The sequence below is a fragment of the Felis catus genome, chromosome D4 (genome assembly GCF_018350175.1).
Source record: "Felis catus isolate Fca126 chromosome D4, F.catus_Fca126_mat1.0, whole genome shotgun sequence".
NCBI lineage: Eukaryota > Metazoa > Chordata > Mammalia > Carnivora > Felidae > Felis > Felis catus.
Window position 1 is genome coordinate 89950933 of NC_058380.1, and position 20831 is coordinate 89971763.

The 20831-nt window shown below is 43.1% G+C and overlaps 1 protein-coding gene and 1 non-coding gene across 12 annotated transcripts in view; one reads left to right on the forward strand and one right to left on the reverse strand.

Annotated features, from left to right (window-relative positions):
• Positions 1–20831, reverse strand: part of SETX (senataxin) — a 65006-nt gene that overhangs the window by 35470 nt on the left and 8705 nt on the right. For all 11 annotated transcript variants that reach the window (XM_006939577.4, XM_023242908.2, XM_023242903.2 and 8 more), the window contains 7 exons: positions 18800–18909; positions 13985–14204; positions 13126–13245; positions 10853–11024; positions 10368–10455; positions 5733–9884; positions 3939–4038 (listed from right to left, as the gene is read on the reverse strand). In XM_006939577.4, coding sequence (XP_006939639.1) covers positions 3939–4038; positions 5733–9884; positions 10368–10455; positions 10853–11024; positions 13126–13245; positions 13985–14204; positions 18800–18909 — 4962 coding nt within the window. The remainder of the gene's footprint in view (positions 1–3938; positions 4039–5732; positions 9885–10367; positions 10456–10852; positions 11025–13125; positions 13246–13984; positions 14205–18799; positions 18910–20831) is intronic.
• On the forward strand, positions 10609–10693 carry TRNAQ-UUG. Its single transcript has one exon. It is a non-coding gene; the product is annotated as a tRNA-Gln (tRNA).

Sequence of the window (20831 nt, forward strand, 5' to 3'; positions counted from 1 at the left end):
GAAACAGTTTTGCCAAAAATAATAAATCAAACTCGAATCTGATTGTGCCTGTAGATACAACTATCGACTTACAGGGAATACAAATGGCAAACATGCTTAACCAACACCATAATCGACAAGACAGTAACAGACAGTAATTCTAAAGGACCAACAACGCAACTTCTTCAACAAATAAATTACAAAGTGGAACAAAAAGGAGAAAATTATACTTAATACATTTCAACTGGTGTCCAAGTGTGGTCCCAGTTTGGATCTGATTTCAAGCTGGCTGAAAAAAACTGTTACGTGAGGAAACTGGAAATTTGAACACTGACTAGCTACCCGATATTAAAGAATTACTGTTACTATTTTAAGCAATAAAATGTTACTTTATTATAAATTTTTAGGTCTGTATCTTTTAGAGGTATTCCCTGAATTTAATTACAAATGACCCCTCCCTGCAAAAAAATCAAAGCAAAGACAAATCTACAAAATCTCTCCATAAACTATAAAAACATTACTGAAAATAAGCCAAATAATTTATACGGGAACACAAAAGGACAAGAACAGCTAAAGCACTCCTAAGGCAAAACAAGGTAGAAGGACCTGTTCACTGGGTATTATGGGATCATTACAGGGGCACCTGGGGGGCTCAGTCAGTTAAGTGTCTGACTCTTGATTTCCGCTCAGGTCACGATTTCACAGTTCCCGATATCGAGCCCCGTGTCAGGCTCGGCGCTCACAGCACAGAGCCTGCCTGGGATCTCTGTCTCCCCATCTCTCTGCTTGCACAGGTTCTCTCAAAATAAATAAAGTTAAAAAAAATTTATTATAAAGCTGGACTGAGTAATCAGACAACGTGATATTGGCAACAGGGTAGGAAGATGATCCGACGAAGAAGAAATGAATCCAGAAAAAAAACCCATGAGTTAAACGGACACTAGATTTATGGCTAATACGGCGCTGCAGGGCATGAAGAGGGTGATCCTTTCAAATAAGTAACACTGGGATAACCACATCTCCATTTGGAAAAACAAACAAACAATATATGGCCCTTATGTTCTCATTCATGCATGAAAATAAATTCCAGGTTGATAAAACAATGAGCCATCTAGAAAAGGGGTTGCAAACTTTTTCTTTCCAAGCCACACCTAAGTGTCTGTTGCATATTCACCATCTTCGATTCAAAGACTTTTAAAATGCAAAAGTTACTCCAGAGCAGTACAAAAACAGGATATGGCGTAGATCTGCAAGCTGCAATTTGGTGACACCTGTTCTAGATGTTAAGATAACATGTTTATGCCCTATAGCGGGGAAAGGTTTCTTAAATGAGGCACAGAACATTAATTTAAAAAAAAAAAAAAAAAGATGCATTTGCTACTTTAAAAATAAATTCTAGGGGCGCCTGGGTGGCTTGTTTAGAAGAGCATGTGGCTCTTGATCTTGGAGTCGTGAGTTCAAGCCCCACAGTGGATGTAAAGATTACATACATCCAGACGTACATAAAAGAAACTCTCGAGAAGAATAAACTACGACTTTCAAAGACATCTGTGGAGTCAAAACACAAGCCAAATTGAGAGAATGGCATGGATCCAAATTACGTAATGAACTCCTACAAATCAATAAGAAAAAGATAACAGAAAATTAACAGGAACCTTGAATAGGCACTTCCCAAAACAGACGACTGAAGCAGCTGCTAACTATATAAAAAGGTGCTCAACCTCTCACTGGTAACAAGGAGAGGGCAAAATAAAACCACACAAGGCCGTCAATCGAAACGCGGCACGATGGCTAAAAGTAAACGACAATCAGTACAAACGTACTGGCAGAGACCTACTCTCCCACACTCTTGGGGGGGGGGGGGGGCCAGTGCCGTACAACAGGCTGGGTACTACCTATGCAACCTGCACACACACATACCGAGACGCCGCAACCCACTTCTGGATATGGGACTCCACAAAAATGCCCTCACAGAAACACAGACGAAACATCAGAGTGACACAGCTCATAAGATGCGGTCTAAGAGTTAACGTGGCATGCCCGAGGCTGCTATCCTTAGGCCTGCTTACCAGGGTGGCCCGTGGCACCTGTGACCCCAGATTCTGGGACTGTCATTTGCTGACGAAATGTCAGCCTACACTGTCAGCCTAAACTGCGCCTAAACTGTTTGCAAAAAGAATACGGTTTATGCCAAACACCTGCTTTCCTTCTGGAAGTCACGAATTTAGGCTAGGCAGAGGGTGTTTGGGGCACTGAGTCTCTAACAAGCTTCCCTAGTAGGGGGGGCGCCTGGGTGGCTCAGTCGGTTCAGCAACTAACTTTGGCTCAGGTCACGATCTCACGGTTTAAGAGTTTGAGGGGTGCCTGGGTGGCTTCGTCCGTTAAGTGCCTGACTTTGGCTCAGGTCATGATCCCGCGGTCGGTGAGTTCAAGCCCTGCATCAGGCTCTGTGCCGGCAGTTCAGAGCCGGGAGCCGGCTTCAGATTCTGTGTCTCCTTCTCTCCCTGCCCCTCCCCCACTGTGCACTCTCCCTCTCCCTCAAAAATAAACATTAAAAATTTCTTTTCACTAAAAAACAAAACAAAACAGCTTCCCTAGTACGTAACATTTCACATGCCACGTGTTGTTACGATTCATTGCTGGGAGAGTTAAATAGACCCTGTGTGACTCTACCGGGAGAGGACTCTCAGAGGCTTGATCCTGGCGTCGTCCACACTTCACCCCACGTGCTCCCCTTTGCTGAGTCTGCTCTGTACGCTCTCACCATCAGAGTCACAGCCACGAGCGTGGGTGTATGTTAATTCCTGTGGGTCATGCTAGCGAAACACCGAACCTGGGGACGGTCTTGGGGACCCGACACACAGGCTAAAACTACTGAAAAAAATGTCTAACAGTAAAATCATAATTAAAAAAAACCCAAAAAACCCAAACACCCCACAGTAAAATCATGACATAGTCACATAATGAAATACTACCATAATGATGAAAAACCAGTGAAGACACACATAAAATTGATGAATTTTACAGACGTGTTACAGAAGCCAGATTGAGTAAATACTATGTGACTCTATCATGTGACCAAAATAAATGCCGGATAAATTTGCAATTTAAATATTAAAAATATAAAACCACTACAAGAAAACATGGAAGGATTTACCCACTTTCTAAGACCAAAGTCAAAACCATGAAGAAATAAGTATGGTAGTTTTGAATATATGTAGCAATTATCTATGCCTCAAAAACTGCATCTGAAATTGAACCACAAATGAAGAAACTGAAAAAAGCAATTTACAAGAACGCTTGCAGATTAAGAAGAAAACAACATCCCTAACAGAAAGAAGGACAAGGGGCATGAAAAGACACTTATCCCCACACCCCCTTGAAGAACACAAATGATCAGAAAAGATTTGGGACAAACCCTATAAACTCAAATGAGATACATTTTTCATACATAAAACTGGGGAAAGGAAGTTTAAACTCGCAACATGAGGCAGATGCCTATCTTCACACTTCACGGCAGGAGTCAAAATGATGCTCCTTTCACTAGGCAAAGGCAAATACGGACCAAAAGTCTTAACACGTGCAACTGTTTTGACCTGGCATAGAGATTTACTCTGAGTGCTTGTAATGCTGAGCAACTATAAACAACACACCTGTTGTTTACAACACCCCCCCCCCCCCCCGCCCCAACGTTGTCAAGCCCCCTTCACTCACCCTCTCTTCCATGTCCGGCTTCCACCTTGGCCTGTGCTTAGTTACAGAATGGTTAAAACCGTGAACTTTATACTCATAACTGTCCAGTAACTAACCTCGTTAACGAAGCCTTTAATCGTGCTTGGAAGAAGTTACGAATTCAGCTTAGGAAACCTAGGTCTCAAATTTTTCAAATGACAATGAGGTTTCCCCAAATAGAAAGCTCCAATTATTATATATTCCAAGTTACAGAAGAAAGAACTTACCCACAAACTCCCAGTACTTTTTATAATCAGCAGGAAATTTCCGTACATGCAACTGATAGAACTTCTCTTTGTTTGGAGAGCTGATCCACTCCTGTGCCACCTATACACGACAAAAAAGCGCATGAAGAAAGCAAAAACATTCCGGAAAGCCAATGCTAAACAGCAAAATTTCCCCCAAACCAGCAACAGTGAAATGTGGAACCTAAAATCCCAAGCGACAGAAACATGAAAAATCAACGTGTGGCTTCTGGTTTCCAGTTCGGCATGCGAGGAACTCGGAAGTCACCACTTCATCCTATCAACAAAAAGCAAGCTGAGAAATCGACAACCCTTCACATCATCACAAATGACGGGAGCACAAACCTTAACGCCAGGAGAGGAAACCCTGAACTGGAACCGACAAGCCGCTCAGGGGCTCAGTGTGGACGGCTCAGTGACGAGGACTCTGGGGCACCCGGCCATAAGGGGCACCCCGCGCTTTGCGGAGTTTTACCTCCAGGAGGCCTTCCAGGCCCTCGCAGTGAGCACTGGAGAACATCCCTCATGCTCCCAGCATAGGGAGGAAGAAAGACACCACTTTGAAATATACTAGAACGTTCTGATCTTGCAAAGGCTCGATCTTGCAGAAACTCTTTCATTACCAGAGTTGAACTACTGAAGGGAAGAGAACTGCAACCCCTTCTGGCCCTCCTGTCCCACCTGAGGACGTGCAGGGAACGGAGAAGCATGTGTGTGCTTCACAGTCCACAGGCAGAAGCAGGCTTACGGGACGATCCCCCCTCCTCAACTTACCGCCACATTACTCAAGGGCCCACTTACTGCTGGCTGTTCCCTTCACCTAGCAACATCATGTCCACCCTACAACAAAAATTATAAGGTATACTCACAGGCCACAGTCTGAAGAGACTGAATAAGCACCAGAACCAGAGGCAGGTGTGGCCGGAAAGCGGGAATGGCCAGACAAGGAATTAAAACAAAACAAAACAAAACGCAAACCCCATAATTACTCTGCTAAGAGTTTAATGGGAAAAGCAGAGCATGCAACTTCCAAAAGTCAAAAAGAAACGCTAGAGGTCAGAAACACTGACGGGATGAAGGATGCCTCTGGTGGGCTCAGTGGTAGACTGGACACGGCTGTAAAGAGAATCGCTGAGTTTCAGGATCTGGTGCTAGAACCTGCCAAAGCTGAAGGGCGGATTCTCTAACAGGAATCTTGTATTTTATCGGGCGATCCCAGTCAGGGGGGAGCAAGGAAGGCAGAAGAACCGAATGGGCTGCGTTGAGGGAGGTAAGGGAGGCAGCTAAAGGGGCAGAGCAACTACCAGGACGAGCGAGAAACCGGAAGACAGATATCTAAAGAGAAAAACAGAATTTACTGCTTCATGCTGTTCAATGTAATACACCCTGTGCCGACTCAAGAAAACTTCATTAATGGTCTATGTTAATTTAAAAATAAATGCAGAAGGGAGACTATCTCCTCTGAGAAGGATTCCCTTATCTCTGTATCAAAAAACACTTACTCCTGTGCTACCTCTGGAGTTGGTTCATTAGCACTCCGAAGGGTGTCTGTAAGCTCCAGAAGGGCAGTGATTAAGAAAGTGCTTCCTCTGTCTCATCAGCATCTAGAACAGCGTCCGGCACAAACAGCCGTTCAACATTACAATCTAAGAGCTACATCTAAATCAAAATGAGATCAGTTATTTTAACTGTACTCTAATTACTACCGACATTAAAAAAAAAAAAAAAAGCGGCAACTTCAAAGTCTGGGCAGGTATACAATTAAAACATACTTACCGTTTCAAAAGTATTCAGTATCATCAAAGGGAAAAAAACATTGAAATAATCTCCACAATCTTGAAATCTGACAGGCACCGGTCTTGAGATGGACTGACAAAGGCTGGTGGGGGGCCCACACTGATCAAAGTTCACAAACATTTCGTACTTCCACTTTAAGACCTCCTTAACAAAGGTGTCTGAGATAGACTGTGAGGACAAGAGAACGTTTACCGCAGAGGAAGCCGAAAAAGATCTGCTTTCGCCAAAGGTAAGCTTGTAACCTTGCCTGTTGGAATTATTCAGAGTCTGAGGACGGAGAACATCAGACAAACTCTTCACCTCACCCACTGGCTTTGGAGACAACACAGAGGCTGGCTGTGGGACTTTCAAAACAGCTGGCACCCCGTTTGACTTCTGTTTGAGAGCCGGTGGCGGTGCGGAGGTACTTTCCAAAGACTTCGAAAGATTAGCAATTCGTGAAGTACTACTTGAGCTAAAGACCTTGGCAGTGGAGGGTCTCTTGGACGCAGAGGGGGGCAAGCCCGGTTTACGAAACACATCTTCATCCACTGCTTTAGCTTCGCAGTGTTTGGAGCAGTATTCACCCTGGTTTTGCGCGGCTTCGACACAATCCTTGTACTTACATTTTGTGCTGCTCCAAGATTCTTCTTCCATCAGAGCTGTATCTTTTCCATGAACTATTTCAATGAGTTTCTCGTTACCATTTTCCATTTGTGAACATAAATCCATATCAGCGGGATCGTGCTGGGTTAGAAATATATTCTCATCTTCCGAGTCACTGTTGGATCTGGGCTCTCCCTCTTTCAGAGCGGTCAACTCTAAACGATGTTCTGTTAGGTCGCCTCCACCTAAAGGGTCAGCTGACGTAGAGACAACGGCTTCATGTGTTGCTTTTCTTCCATTTAACACAACAGAAGCACACTGGTTCGAAAGGCAAGGATCATCAGCCACCCGAGAAACACGTTTCGTTTTCACGGGTTCTGGTTCAGAAGACGCGCGTTTTATTGATGGCTTTCCAGTATCGTTAGCACCCACCTCGGCGCCTCCTTTAGCACGACAATCTGAGCTATCGGATTCTGGGACGAGAGTGTCAGGATTCTGTGCTGAACGCAGCCCTGCTCTTGTAGGAGCTCTGCTTTCAGAACCCAGAGAGCCTTGCCTCTTCTGCTTTGATTTGTGTTTCGCCTGCCTTCGCGACTGAAGATCTTGACTTGTCAACAGTTTCTTATTATTTCTGACAGAGAGAGTCTGAGGAGAAATTAATTTAGTCTTTTTTCTGGTATCAACCACTCCCACGGTTTTGCCATGGTCCCGTAACTGAACTAAATACCCTAGAGATCGCTGAGATAAATCGAACGCCCTACGAGGGGCCTTTTTCAGACCAAGTTTTTCAACAGTTGAAGTTGGTTCAGGGCACTGGCGAAGTATCTTTGGTGGGACTATAGCAGGAGTCGTCCTACAACTTATGTAACTCGAACTTTTATTCTGCCCTTTTTTGGTATCTGAATGTGTTTTCTTAGTTTTAGAATGCGGGACTCTCCTAACGGGTTTGGAGTAAGTACGAAGCTTTGGAGAAGACTTCTTTAGTGAATCTGTAGTGCCTCTTTGAAGATTCGACCTGGAACTTGACCTCAGCTCTATACTTTTAAGATCATTTTCAGTCAGACCTCTCTCATTATCAGACTGGTCCTCATTTCTCTCAGAAGGTGAAGGCCTCAGAGGATCTTCAGCTACAGGTTTTCCGTATCGTTTTCTCTTACGTCTTTTCACTTCAGTTTCACAAAATTCCCCGACAGAACTACCACTCTGTGGTTCTGTGTGTTTTTCAAAGCCCTCTGCTACTTTCTTAATAACCTCTTCAGATACATAATCTGTATCGTAACCCCAATCATTCGTGACATCGTTTATGTGAGTCAGACGTGAATTGTTTTCATCCTCTTGAACTGAATTCTTGTTGTCTGGTTCCTGATCTTGCCAAACTGAAAACACCTCATGTGGACTTTCAAACTCAAAAAACTGAGAATCCGATTCCTCAAACTCCAATAGGGACTTTGCCTCTTCTTCCTTTATTAGCTTCTGTTCCACATTTGTACTAGCTACTGAAGTATGCTCCTCTGGATATTCTTTCTTGATGCCTATTTTATCTCGTTTAATGTGTTTCTCAAAACCCAGAATCCCTTCATCACCATCATCATCATCAGAATCTGAAATAATGATCACCTGGCCCCGGCAGGCTTCTCCAGCATTATTCGGGTTAGCTGTGAAACATCTTTTATCTTTTACTTTTCTTTGTAGCTGGGATGAGCTTTTTTGAGTTGACTCTGATGGAAACTTAATAACACTGGCTTGGGCTATCAAAGATAAGTTGTGGAGGTCTCGGTCTATCTGGGAATCTGTCAAGGTGCTGGACTGTGGACTGAGGCTAGGAACCTGTTCCCTCAAGTGAGAAGACACCTGACTGGTGGTACTCTTGCCAACTTCCTTATCTCTCGATTCAAGAAGAGTCACGGGGTCTTTGAAGGGAGAGGTTTTCTTCACACAAGTATCGGTCATTTCTGTAAACGAGACCAAATCTTTACCATCTGCTTGGCATTCCTGTATTTGACAGCTATTTTCATGGGAAGAGAAAATATCTAACTCTTTGCCCTTGAATTGTTTCTTCTTCAGCAATAAACTGTTTTGAGATTTTCGCTCCCCGTTTTTATCATCGGGAACGTCATCAGGGTCTAAAGAGAGAGGGTTTATGAAGCCATCCCCTTTCTGACCTCCTGAATCTTTCCTTGAAAAGAAACTGTCAATGGTAGACACAGTCAGTTTTTCCTCTAAATTGCCATCATCGATCAAAGTACTTTTCCTGTGTTGCTTCTTTAGTACATGTGATAACTTAGCACAGATTTCAGCTTTCTGTCCCTTAGTTTTTCCTTTTGAGGTTTTGCCAAGAACATCATCCTTGAAAGAGAAATCCTCAGTTGATGTGGACGCCTTCTCCAGGGAGTCGGTGCCAGAATCAGTCAACGAACGTGCGGCTGGTATCACCCCTCTGTCACATCCCCTTTCCGGACCATTTCTGGAATCCGCAGGATTCTCCTTGACAGACTTCTGCTTCCCTTTACTTGTTCTGACTGCATCTTGAGCTCTTTCCGGGACAAGCCTTTTGCTACCCTGCTTTATGCATGACTCTGCTGAGAGACGGCCTTCTAGTTTCAAATCTTTTATGTAACTGTGCTCACTATCCTCTTCGCTAGCGTTACTGGCTTTGACCAATCTATTCTCTGGCATCTGAAATGCCTCAGCTTTCATTGGTCCTTTAGAAAATGTTGGGCTGGAGTTTTCCAGACAGTGCAGGCCTTTTTTAGATTTCTTCCCTGTCTGTTCACTTTCTTCTTTACTGTAAGACACAGGAGGGGTTTTACATACGGGAGTCAGATCCACAAAAGTGCTACACTGAGGTACTTTGAATTTTATGTTTCTAATAATTTGCTTTAAACAAGTTTGTAACTCATGGGTTTCCTGAGTAGTCAACTGCCAACCTAGAGATAAATTCCCACGCAGAAATAAGTTGAGCTTGTCCCAGAATCGCTTGCACAGAGTCTGCTGCCCAAGCTGATACCCTTCTTTAAGGAGACTTCTGATCAGCTGCACACAAGCCAGCTGGACAGAATTCGACGGCATCGAATGCAGTGACAGAGACGATATCACTGCTGCTCCTTTGGAGCAATTTCCAGATGACTTCTCAGAACTCCGTGCAAACGCAGTGGTGGGAAGCTTGGCGCATTTTACAACAGCCTCCACCCACTGCTGGGAACTAACCCACAGCAAGTGCAAACATTTTTTATTTCTGTGCAGTTCAATCACGGACACCAAAATCAGAAGGAAAAACTCAGTAACTTTGTCACACACAGCATCTGTTTGGTTGAGGACATCTTTGACTTCAGAGTGCAGATGGTGAATCACCTCTACTATGTAAGCCACACCCAAATCCTTAAGATCCATGAGGGACTGAACAAAGGGGATGAACCACAGAAACGTGCTATTGTGAACACGCATGTCTTGACCAATATCTGACTGAAGCACACTGGCTAACGTTTCCATCTCTTCGTACATGTTAGGACAGTAATCTGGGCAAATGGCTGATCTCCACCCGGAATCCTAAAATGGAAGAAATACAGACATTTGGGTAAGCAAGCACCATTCGTGGTGGGCTTAACACACAGTTTTAAACAAGAAAATACGCTGCTTGGTTTTCCTACTTTGGTTCCCATGTATCTGCACACACCCCAAAGAGATGGAAAACAGTTCAACGTCAACATCAGGGGCTCGTGAGGACAGGACACCTGCACGTGCTGTGTTCTTCTTTCCGTCACTCATCTCCCCCACCCCCCACCGCCCATCCCACAACCTTTCCAATCTTCCCAGCTGCCCTTAATCTTCCAAAGGGTGCACCCTGTAGTAAGAGTCCAGTTTCACAGGGCATGATACGTCCGTTCAACCAGAAACCCCTTATGCAGCAGCTGGTTCAGAGCAGCTGAACCAATTAGGTGCAATGTCAATTAGCGAGTCAACCAATTAGGTGCAATGTTGTCTCTACAAAGGCAGGGCAAGTACCATCTGAATTCTCGAAACGCCTCATACCTTTTTGGTCTTTTCAGGGTTGTAATTGTACACGATCTGGCTACAAGTCACCATATCATCCAAATACGACTCCGGTTCCGACTTGGTCCTAAAGTAGTAAGAATAAATAGAAACCACTGAAATGAAGAAAATTAAAAAAAAAAAAAAAAAAAAAAAAGCAAAAAGGAGAAAACCCTGTTGCTAAGTCAGTTACAACAGACTTCCTCACAGAGCCTATGTGAAAATCCTGACACAACCAGACGCCTGGGTGGCTCAGTCGGTTGAGCGTCTGACTTTGGCTCAGGTCATGATCTCGCGGATCGTGGGTTCGAGCCCCACATCGGGCTCTGTGCTGACAGCTCAGAGCCTGGAGCCTGCTTCGGATTCTGTGTCTCCCTCTCTCTCTGCCCCTCCCCCACTCACATTCTCTCTCTCTCTCTCTCTCTCTCTCTCTCTCTCTCAAAAATAAACAAACATTAAAATCCTGACACATTAACTCAACTAACCTTACAGAGCTGTTCCGTATATTTTGGATCTCTCTATTGTAGCTCATGTTATTGATAATGGTCTGAAACGCCTCAATAGGATCGATGCGTTGACCCCAGACCTTTGATCCGAGGCGATCCAGAATCACCATGAAACAGTGTAATGCTGGCCAGAAAGGATCCACGCTACCATCTGAAATACAACGAAGTAACTGCTGAATCACGCAACGATTAGACAAAGACATGAAAGCAGGCTGAGGGTTAGGCTTGCTTTATCTGGGGAGCCACAAAACTGAAAGCAAAGCACCAAGTCATGTAACGCAAAGTGGCGCCAACCACACCGGCTTTAAAAACCTGGTAAATTTTAAAGTTCCTTCTGCATTTTTTCCCAAACGATGCTATATGCCTCCAAGAAATTTTTTAACAGGGAACAAACTGAGCGTCTAGGCAAACTCACCTTTCTCACCCTGTCTGCCACACCTGAAACATCCTTCCTACTGAACAAAGCCCGTGATATGGGAAATTCTGGGTTAGCTCGAACTGCATTTTGTATGCCATTTGGCTGCGATAAAGGACCGAATCCCTTAGCTAATGGCTAAGCGGATACACACCCTTCATCCAACCGTATCTCAACGTGGCTTTGTTCTCTACTTTTCATCCAATTGGCAGGAATTCCCATCACTCAGAAGCTCTCACCTCCAGTTCTTTCCCTCCTATCAGACGTGCAGTGGCAAAATACTGCCTACTCAAAGGCCTTCAACTGCTCCTTAATGTCTCCCAAGGAGATTCAAAGTCCTCAGTCATGCACTGGGAAGATCCTACTCTACTGTCTCTTTCCAGCTTTGTTTTTCACGCCCCCATAATCATACCCCGTCTACAGCACAAACAGACAGCTGGCTTCTCCCCAAGTGAGACCCGGAATGCCCTCACTATTGGCACCCCCTAGCAAAATCCTATCCGTCCTTCCAGCCCAGCTCAAACGTGCCCTCTCCATCAAACGTTCCCTGGTCATTTGATCTACCACCCTGTTCTGACACAGTGCTCACTCAGTTACTGATGATGTTATCTGGTCACTCTAGAACTTTCTGCTTTATTTTCCTCAAGGCTCTTAAGCTCTACTTTTTTTTTTTTTATCATAGGCATTTGTGTAGACCTTCTCATACACTTTTTCATCCCTTCCTGCAGCTGACACAGTGTCTTATGCCCAGTAAGCTCTCAAGTAAGGAACAAAGTTATCAATTAGGTGAAGGCCATTATAAAAGGTTTCTTAGAGAGGTCACGTGACTCACGTCTTGAAAGTCAGGGGAACTGGATTAACAGAGAAGACAGAATTGTATGGGCAAGGCACAAAGAAATGACCTATTAACATAGTAAGGGCTGGAAAACAAGTTAGTAATAACTCTGAGAATAACCCAGCAAGAGAAGCTATGCGAACAAAAAAAGAATAACATTTATATAGTTCTTCTGCAATCTTGCACAACTGAGTTTATATCCACATTGGAGTTGCCTAAAGAGAAGTGAATGTGGGGGAAAAATTATCTTCATTATGTTTTTGTAATATCTGGCATCCTGGATCTCTATCCATTCCTTCATCAAGATTAGAAACATTCATTACAGATCCTCCCTGATCAGCCTGACACAACCACAAGCAAAAGAAAGTTAGGGTCTAATAATAAACATTACTACGAGTTTTACACCCTAGCTTGTAAACTATCTGAACAGCACTGTCCCAAGAATACTTTCTGTGATGAGGGAAATGATCTTTATCCACACTGTTCAGTATCAACCACCAGGTACATGTGGTTACTGAGCACTCAAAGTACAGCTCGTGGGACTGGAAGACCGCATTCTTCAGTTAATTTTAATTAATTTAAATGCACATAGCCACATTTGGCTAGCAGTCACCATGTTGGACAGTGGAACCCTAGAGAACAGAAGTGAAATGAAGAAGAACCAGGAAAAAGAAGACAGAGGAACAGGAGAGGCCTTTCCCCACAATTTTAACTACCACGTCGTTGGAAAGGTATTTGCTAGTCTTGATTCCACCACTAACTGGGCATTTCAACGTGAAGTAAGTTAACTTCCCTGGCCTTCAGTCTCATCTTTTATGAAGGTAAAGTGTTGAAATTGAACTTTCAAGGTCATTTCCAATTTAAAACTCTGAATCTGTGACTGAACCATAAACACGTCCATTCTTTTTTCCATGCCACACACCCAAATTCTTGCAATGACACTAATGTTTTAAAAGGGCCCATCGCAGCATCCCAAAGCATTTACCAAATAAAGATTATTACCATCTGCTTGCCTCTCCATGGTGTGAAGTATTGATTGCATGAAATCATTCTGTTTGTCTGAGCCCAGCAACAGGGAGTCCATAGCCTGCTCCTCAAGAATGGTCAGCAACATGCAAATACCTGTAAGATCATTTACAGTTTTCCTGACTTGAGTAAATCACACCGTTCGGAGGCTTTCTCCGGCTTAGTTGGCAAAAGAGTAACAAGGCAGTAAAACGAAGCAAACCAGTACCCGCTTCCTCCAACACTCAGGTCTGAGACACTCAGACACCACCGCTCCCAGTAACAGGACTTTAGACCGACTTGGACAGAAAAAGGGAAATGGTACAAACTTGGTTAGGAATCAGTTTCAAAGAGGATTACCACACAATTCGTTTCTCCTCAACTCCAAGATGCCTCCAATTTTAAGATCACCGTATTCTGAGAACTCATCACTGCCAAACAGGACACGTGGCTGTAGGACTCAGAATCAGTGAAGCAGGGGAGACCTACTTTGAGTCAGTGTATAAGCTGCTGAAAACCAAAGCTAGTATCTCTTTCACCAAGAAATATTTTACAGATGGGGAAATCTCTTACATCAAATCCTACTAAAGTCCATCCCTACGCCAAGGTTTTGTTATATCTAGTACTGCTTTAAATACAAGATTTGCCACTCTCGAACACGCACCTCTTACAAAGATGGTTTCTAGAATAAAGTCTCAAAACAAGTGATGTAATGGCTAAGTCAATTTAATGACAGCACGAGAATTGGGAACCATGAGATCCTTCATTAGATCACCAAGAAACCACTTCCTTAGCAAGATGCTCATTGAAAATGATAGAAAACTACTAGTCATACTCGTGTAGGGACGACACTCACCTAGCCAATAGTTCTTGTAGTTGGTGGTATCGTACATGTGCGAAGGCAGAAGAATCAGTTTACCCTTCTCGAGGACAGAAGAAGTGTAGATGTCTGGATCTTCCAGAAGCCCCAACTCAATGACTTTAAAAAGACAAGTCAAAACCTCCTGCAGATCATAATAATCATCTCTGTCCACTTTTCCCAAGTTCCTTGCGGTCAGGATAGCCCAACGCCGAACCTAAAGGCACAACACGTTCGTTACTTCATTCAATAAGTAACTGTCCATGCACTGCAAGAACCTAATTAAGAAAACAGGATTCTCTATTTTAAAAGACACTAGATATTGGGGCGCCTGGGTGGCTCAGTCGGTTAAGCGTCCAACCTGGGCTCAGCTCATGATCTCGTGGTTGGTGAGTTCGGGCCCCGCATCAGGCTCTGTGCTGACAGCTCGGAGCCTGGAGCCTGCTTCGGATTCTGTATCTCCTTCTCTCTCTGCCTGTCCCCTGCTCTCTCTCTCTCTCGCTCAAAAATAAAGATTAAAAAAAAAATTAAAAGACACGAGATACTGATGATGCAATACTTAGACCCTATTTGATCCTGATTCGAACAAACCCTAAAAAAGCGTTTATGAGATAGATAATTACTTCCATCCATTTAAACACTGATTAGAAATATGACATTAAGGAATTAGTACTTTAGGTGCAGTGGTGATATTGTTTCATTTAAAAAAAAAAAAAACCCTTATCTTTTAGAGACATATTTAAGTATCTTATGGATAAGATGCTCTGATGTCTAAGATTTGCTCTAAGTAATCCAAAAGGCAACACAATATCGATCACATATTGGTACCTGAGAAAGCTCAGTGATGGGCAGAAGGGGGTTCATTACACCATTCTACTTTTGTATGTTTATAATTCTCCATAATAGAAAGTTGAGGGGGAAAAAAAAAAGTGGAGCCTCAAAAGAAATCAAAAGTCACCTCTAAATGGCAATACAGCACAGGGAAGTGATTTTAAAAATTCATGTGGGCTATGAGTTAAACCTAGCAATCACAACCAACCTTAAAAAGCTAAATAAAATAAAACAGAAAAAGACCAGCGTGCATCCCGCAGGAGTAGGATTTGGGGAAATGTTCAGCTGACACATGCATATGTGTGTATGTAACCAATGAAAACCATTTTTTTTTTTTTTTTTTTTTTTACTGTGGATGGCCAGAAGTTTGAAAAACGGAGCTAGAGGACACAGGAATGAGCTGGCTCCGTGCCAACATAAGTAATCAATTTTAAGCTTTTGGAAAACATACACAGGAATGCATGAGTCCATACTGATAATAAATAGGCAAGTAAGTGGGAGAAAGGAAAAGAGTTCTTGATTATGATAGTGGAACCAATGTCCAGGACTAACCGGCAAACGTGGAGAGTGCTGGGGTTGGGAAATGATTTTGCAAATCTTAAAAAAAAAAAAAAAAGTGATTCAGGCAAAAGCCATCAGTTAACGCTCAATTTGGGAGAAAATTCTGCTGAGGAGCAGGGCCCTTCTGTGGTCTCCCGATAGCTAAGAAACAGAAATTATACGGTGAGGAAATGGGACACCACCTTGACTGGCTAATCAAAATGAACATAACCACAAAGAGCAAATGACACGGGAGCGCCTCTGAGGGTGACACTGAGGAGGACAGAACATCACTTCTATGCAGTCCTCCAGCTGGAAGGCGTAACCTGAACCTAACAACAAGGAAACATCAGACAAACCCCCAAATGAGGAGCATTCTGATTGGGGGGTTGGGGGGCGGGGGGGACAGGCAGGGATGACCGCACTCTTCAGAAATGTCATAAAGGACAAAGGCTGAGATAGTGCAGATTAAGGGAGAGCAAAGCAAACAGCAAAACCACCAGGCCCGGGGACCTGGAGCCAGGCTGCCTGTATGACACTCGGTCACCCCACACTAGCCTGGCTGGCTGTGGCCAAGTCTGACTCGGTTTCCTCCTCTATACATTACCTGCCTCACTGGGCTGCTGTAAGGCGTAAGTGAGTTCACATCCAGAAATTACCTCCTTCATTCTACTTTCTTTTTTATTCCATTGTTCCCTAGCTTCTTAAGAGGAATAATCAGCTCATTAATTTTGAGGCTTTCTTCTTTTCCACAATTACTTAAAAATATAAATTGCCCCGAAAGCACTCTTTTGCCACATCCTACAATTTCTTAATGCGGCATCTTCATTATAATTCGGTTCTGGGTATGCTTAAGTCTTAATGACTTCTTTTTTAGCATGTGCTACTTTCAAAATATGGAAACTCATTTATCTTTTCATTAACCTCTATCTAAATTGTGTTATGATCAGAGATCACGAGAGGGACGATGCCAACGCTAAGTCCTTGCAATGTGTTGAAACATGTAATATTTATCACAAATTAGAATGTGATCACTTTTATCGTTTAATGTGTATTTGAAAAAATGGTTAGATGCCCAGCTCACATATATACCCATTAGGTTCTGTTTGTATACTGCCTTGTACACATATTCCATTCCTTGTTGGGCTTTTGTTTTTCTTGTCTACTGATTCATCAATGTGGAAGAGGAGTACAGTGAAATCTTCTACAGTAATGAATCCACCGTATCTCCTTACAGTTCTACCAATAACTGCATCATTTATTTTCAGACTATTTTAGCCACATATTACTTGTTTAAAAACACTACAGTCTCGATAAATTGCGTTTTTTGTTATTATACAGTAACCTTATCCCCCTGTCCAAATCTCTATTTTATTGGATATTAACACAATAGCTCCACCAGCTTTCAGCAAAATTAAAAAGGCAACCGATGGAATGGGAGAAGATATTTACAAATGACATATCAGATAAAGGGTTAGCATCCAAAACCTATAAAGAACTTATCAAACTCAACACCCAAAAAACAAATACGCCAGTGAAGAAACGGGCAAAAGACATGAATAGCCACCTCTCCAAAGAAGACATCCAGATGGCCAACCGACACATGAAAAAATGCTCCACATCACTCATCATCAAGGAAATACAAATCAAAGCCACAAGGAGATACCACCTCACCCCTGTCAGAATGGCTCACATTAACAACTCTGGCAACAAGAGGATGTTGGCAAGGATGCGGAGAAAGAGGCTCTCTTTTGCCCTGCTGGTGGGAATGCACACTGGGGCAGCCACTCTGGAAAACAGTATGGAGGGTCCTCAAGAAATTAAAAATAGAACTACCCTACAACAACCCAGCAACTGTACCACTAGATATTTATCCAAGGGATACAGGGATGCTGTCTCGAAGGGGCACGTGCACCCCCATGTTCATAGCAGCGCTATTGACAATAGCCAAAGTATGGAAAGAGCCCAAATGTCTGTCAACAGATGAATGGATAAAGAAGATACATACAATGGAGTATTACCCGGCAATCAAAAAGAATGAAATGTGGCCATCTGCAACAACACAGATGGAACGAGAGGGTATTACGCTAAGCAAAATTAGTCAGAGAAAGACAAACATCGTATGTCTTCACTCATACGAGTGAAGATACAAAACAGAGGAACGTAAGGGAAACAAAAAGAATATAAAAACAAGGAGGGGGCCAAAACATAAGAGACTCTTAAATACAGAGAACAGAGGGTTGCTGGAGGGATTGTGGGTGGGGGGAATAGGCCAGATGGGCAAGGGGCATTAAGGAGGGCACCTGTTGGAACGATCACTGGGTGTTATACATAAGGGATGAATCACTGGAATCTACTCCTGAAATCCTTATTGCACTAGATGCTAACTAACTTGGATGTACAATTTTATAAATTAATTAATTAAAAAAAAAACAATAGCTCCACCAGCTTTGATTAGGTCAGTATTTGCCTATTGATTGTTTTTCCTTCAAGCTTTTTGCACCCTAAGTTTTAGGTGTTTCTCTTGGAAACAAAACCACGGATTTTCTTTTGTAATTCAATCGAATCTGTGTCTTCACTGACAAATTCAGCCCACTTATGTTAAACACTGATATTCCTAAACCTGTTTATCTGTACGAACCATGTTTCTCTATTTCTTCTAACGCATTTTTTTTTACCTTCTAAAGTAATTCGTTACCTAGCTCCACCCTTAACAAGATGAAAAGCTAGCCCACACGCTCTCACATCTTGCCTGCCAACCCCATCACGTTGTTACTACCCCGTCCAAGTTATTACTGATAGATTCACTTTCTTCGAACTTAGTGCTTTTATTAACAAGCTTTACCACAGCATCCAACCAACTTTGTATTAAGTTCTTACGCTACCTTCTCAACTCTTCTTTCTCTCGTGTCCCTCATCCGGCACCGGTCTAGCATCAGCAGCTCGGGCTGCCAACCACCAGTCGCACCAGGGAGGGGCCCCGCAGACTCAGTCGTGAAGCATCTGAGTGCCTGGCCCGGGTCCCGGGTGCCCGGCTGGACCTCCTTCCTCTGTTGCTATGTGGCTCTAGAAGGCCAGTGCCGGAGAGCATCTGGCCGTACCGTCAGCTTTCTTTCACAGGCAGGGGAGAGTCTACTTTGTGCACAGGCCCGGACTCTGGTTCTCGGCCTTTCCTGGACTACACCCGGAGCTACTGTCATCCGGCAGAAACTGCGTGCTCAGCTACCAAGAGCCACCCGGACCTAGAGGTTTCCACCGTTTATCACGCGGTGTTTCTGCTGCACTGCTGGTCCCGAGAAACGCTTACCTTTTGAGGGGTGTGATTATACATTTTTAACGGTTCGATATTTTAGACAAAATACACACCAAAACCCTCTATTACGGCTCTCTCTATGTGCAAAAATAAAATATATCCTTTCATCGCCTACCACTCATACTCACCATTTCATTGGGATGGACCAGAAACAAATAAATGCCTGGATGTTTGTCAAAAACCTGAAAGGAGCAATTAGCTTGTTCCATCCGACAAAGTGCTTCAACACATAATTCGTCTAAATAGAAAAAACAAGACAGTAAATATGAGACATAAACCTTATCAACTTATCAAGAGTCCCTGAATCTGGCTCCTTCGGTTGTTCTGTAAGTAAATAAAAAGTTGTCCTTTTCCTTTTTTTTCTCAAATGAGGCATAAAAATGCTGATAATTTAAGTTCAATGACAGTATTTACTTGCCTGAAAGACTAATCTTGTGTGATTCATCACAGTGTGCTCCTATGAACTACTGTGACTTTACCAGTATACATATATTTTTTTTCTTACCCTTGGCATAATTAGCATAATTATACCCATAGGGTATCTTCTCAAAAGTATGATTTTAAGTCCAGTTCCATCAGCATTTTACATCTCGATCCACATGGACCTTACTTGGTGCTGGCGTGACAAAGTGAGCCTTTCCCCCAAATGGCTATTGTGTCCTACTCTCGTTTACTGAATAATTCACTTTCTCCACTGCTTTGACGTGCTCCCATCATCTAACACTAAGTTCCCCAAATATTCTTGGTTTATTTCGGGAGTCTATTGTTCCACAAGTCCACCCCTGCTTGACTGTTCTAATTCCTGTTGCTTTATGGAAAGGTCTACACGGCTCTTTCAGAAGCATCGTGAATAGGGGTGCCTGGGTGGCTCAGGCGGCTGAGCGTCTGCCTCTTGATTTCGGCTCAAGTCATGATCCCAGAGTCCTGGGATCAAGCCCCGTGAACCTGCTTGAGAGTCTCTCTCTCTCTCCCTCCCTCCCTCCCTCCCCCTCTCCCTCTGCCCCTTTTCCACTGTTTGTGCGCTCGCTTGCTCACTCTCTCTCTCTAAAAAATAAAAAACACAAAAAGAAGTGTCTTGAACAGACTCCTACCTTTACCCTACCCCTAACGAATCAACTTTACTTTGTCAAAGTTCAAAGAATATTGTCAGCGACAGTGGATGGCTTTTGTGGAAGAGTGTCGATAACTGGAAAAGCGGGAAGGAAGCTCTTGGGTGTTGACGTTTTGTTTCCTGATCTGGGCGCTGGCTACATAGGTGTGTCCAGTTTGTAAAAACTCACCATTTATGTACTTTTCTTGGATTTAGTATTCATTAATAAATGTTTGAAAACGGACCTGTTAACATGTTAAACACAATTTACTTACAGTTTATTTAGAAAGAATTGATTTATCTAACCAAATCTTTAGATGTGCTTTTCAGTGTACTGAAAATTCAGAGAATAAAGACGTGAAATAACATCACCAGGAAGTGCATTATTTCACAGGGCAACTATATGGTCTCAGTAAGTCAAGGCTATAGCAAAAAAAAAAAAAAAAAAAAAAAAAAAAAAAAAAAACGGTTTCTTTGTGTATGTATAAATAGACTACTTTGTATTCAAAAATATGTACAAAATATGAGCCAACGCAACAGGTGGTCCCTGAATGGATTCTTAAAGCAGCCAAAACCACATTTTGCAAGTACTGGGAAAGTTTGAATACGGACTAGATACTAAACGATTTAAAGGTATTGTTATTTGGAAAAGAAAAAAAAAAAAAAAAGGTACTGCTATTTTGTTAGATTGGACAGATCATGTAACGTCTTCACTTTTATGAGATTCACATTAAGAAATACAAATATAAATGACCTAAGTTCAGGCAGCCATGATACGCCATGCCATAATAATTAATAAAAATTAGTACAGACCAGTAGTTCTCAACCAGAGACAATTCTGCCTCTCCCCTGCCCTGCCCTCTCCACGCTGCAGGGACATGTGGCACTAAGTGGACACAGTCTGGCTGTCCTAAGAGGGGCAGCGGGGAGAGCAGAGGGCTACTGGCATCTAGGTGGTAGGGGCCGGGGAGGCTGCTGAACATCCCACAATGGACAGCACAGCGCCCACAACAAAGAAGCATCCAGTCCAAAACATCCATGGTGTCAACGTTGAGGAACTCTGCTATGGA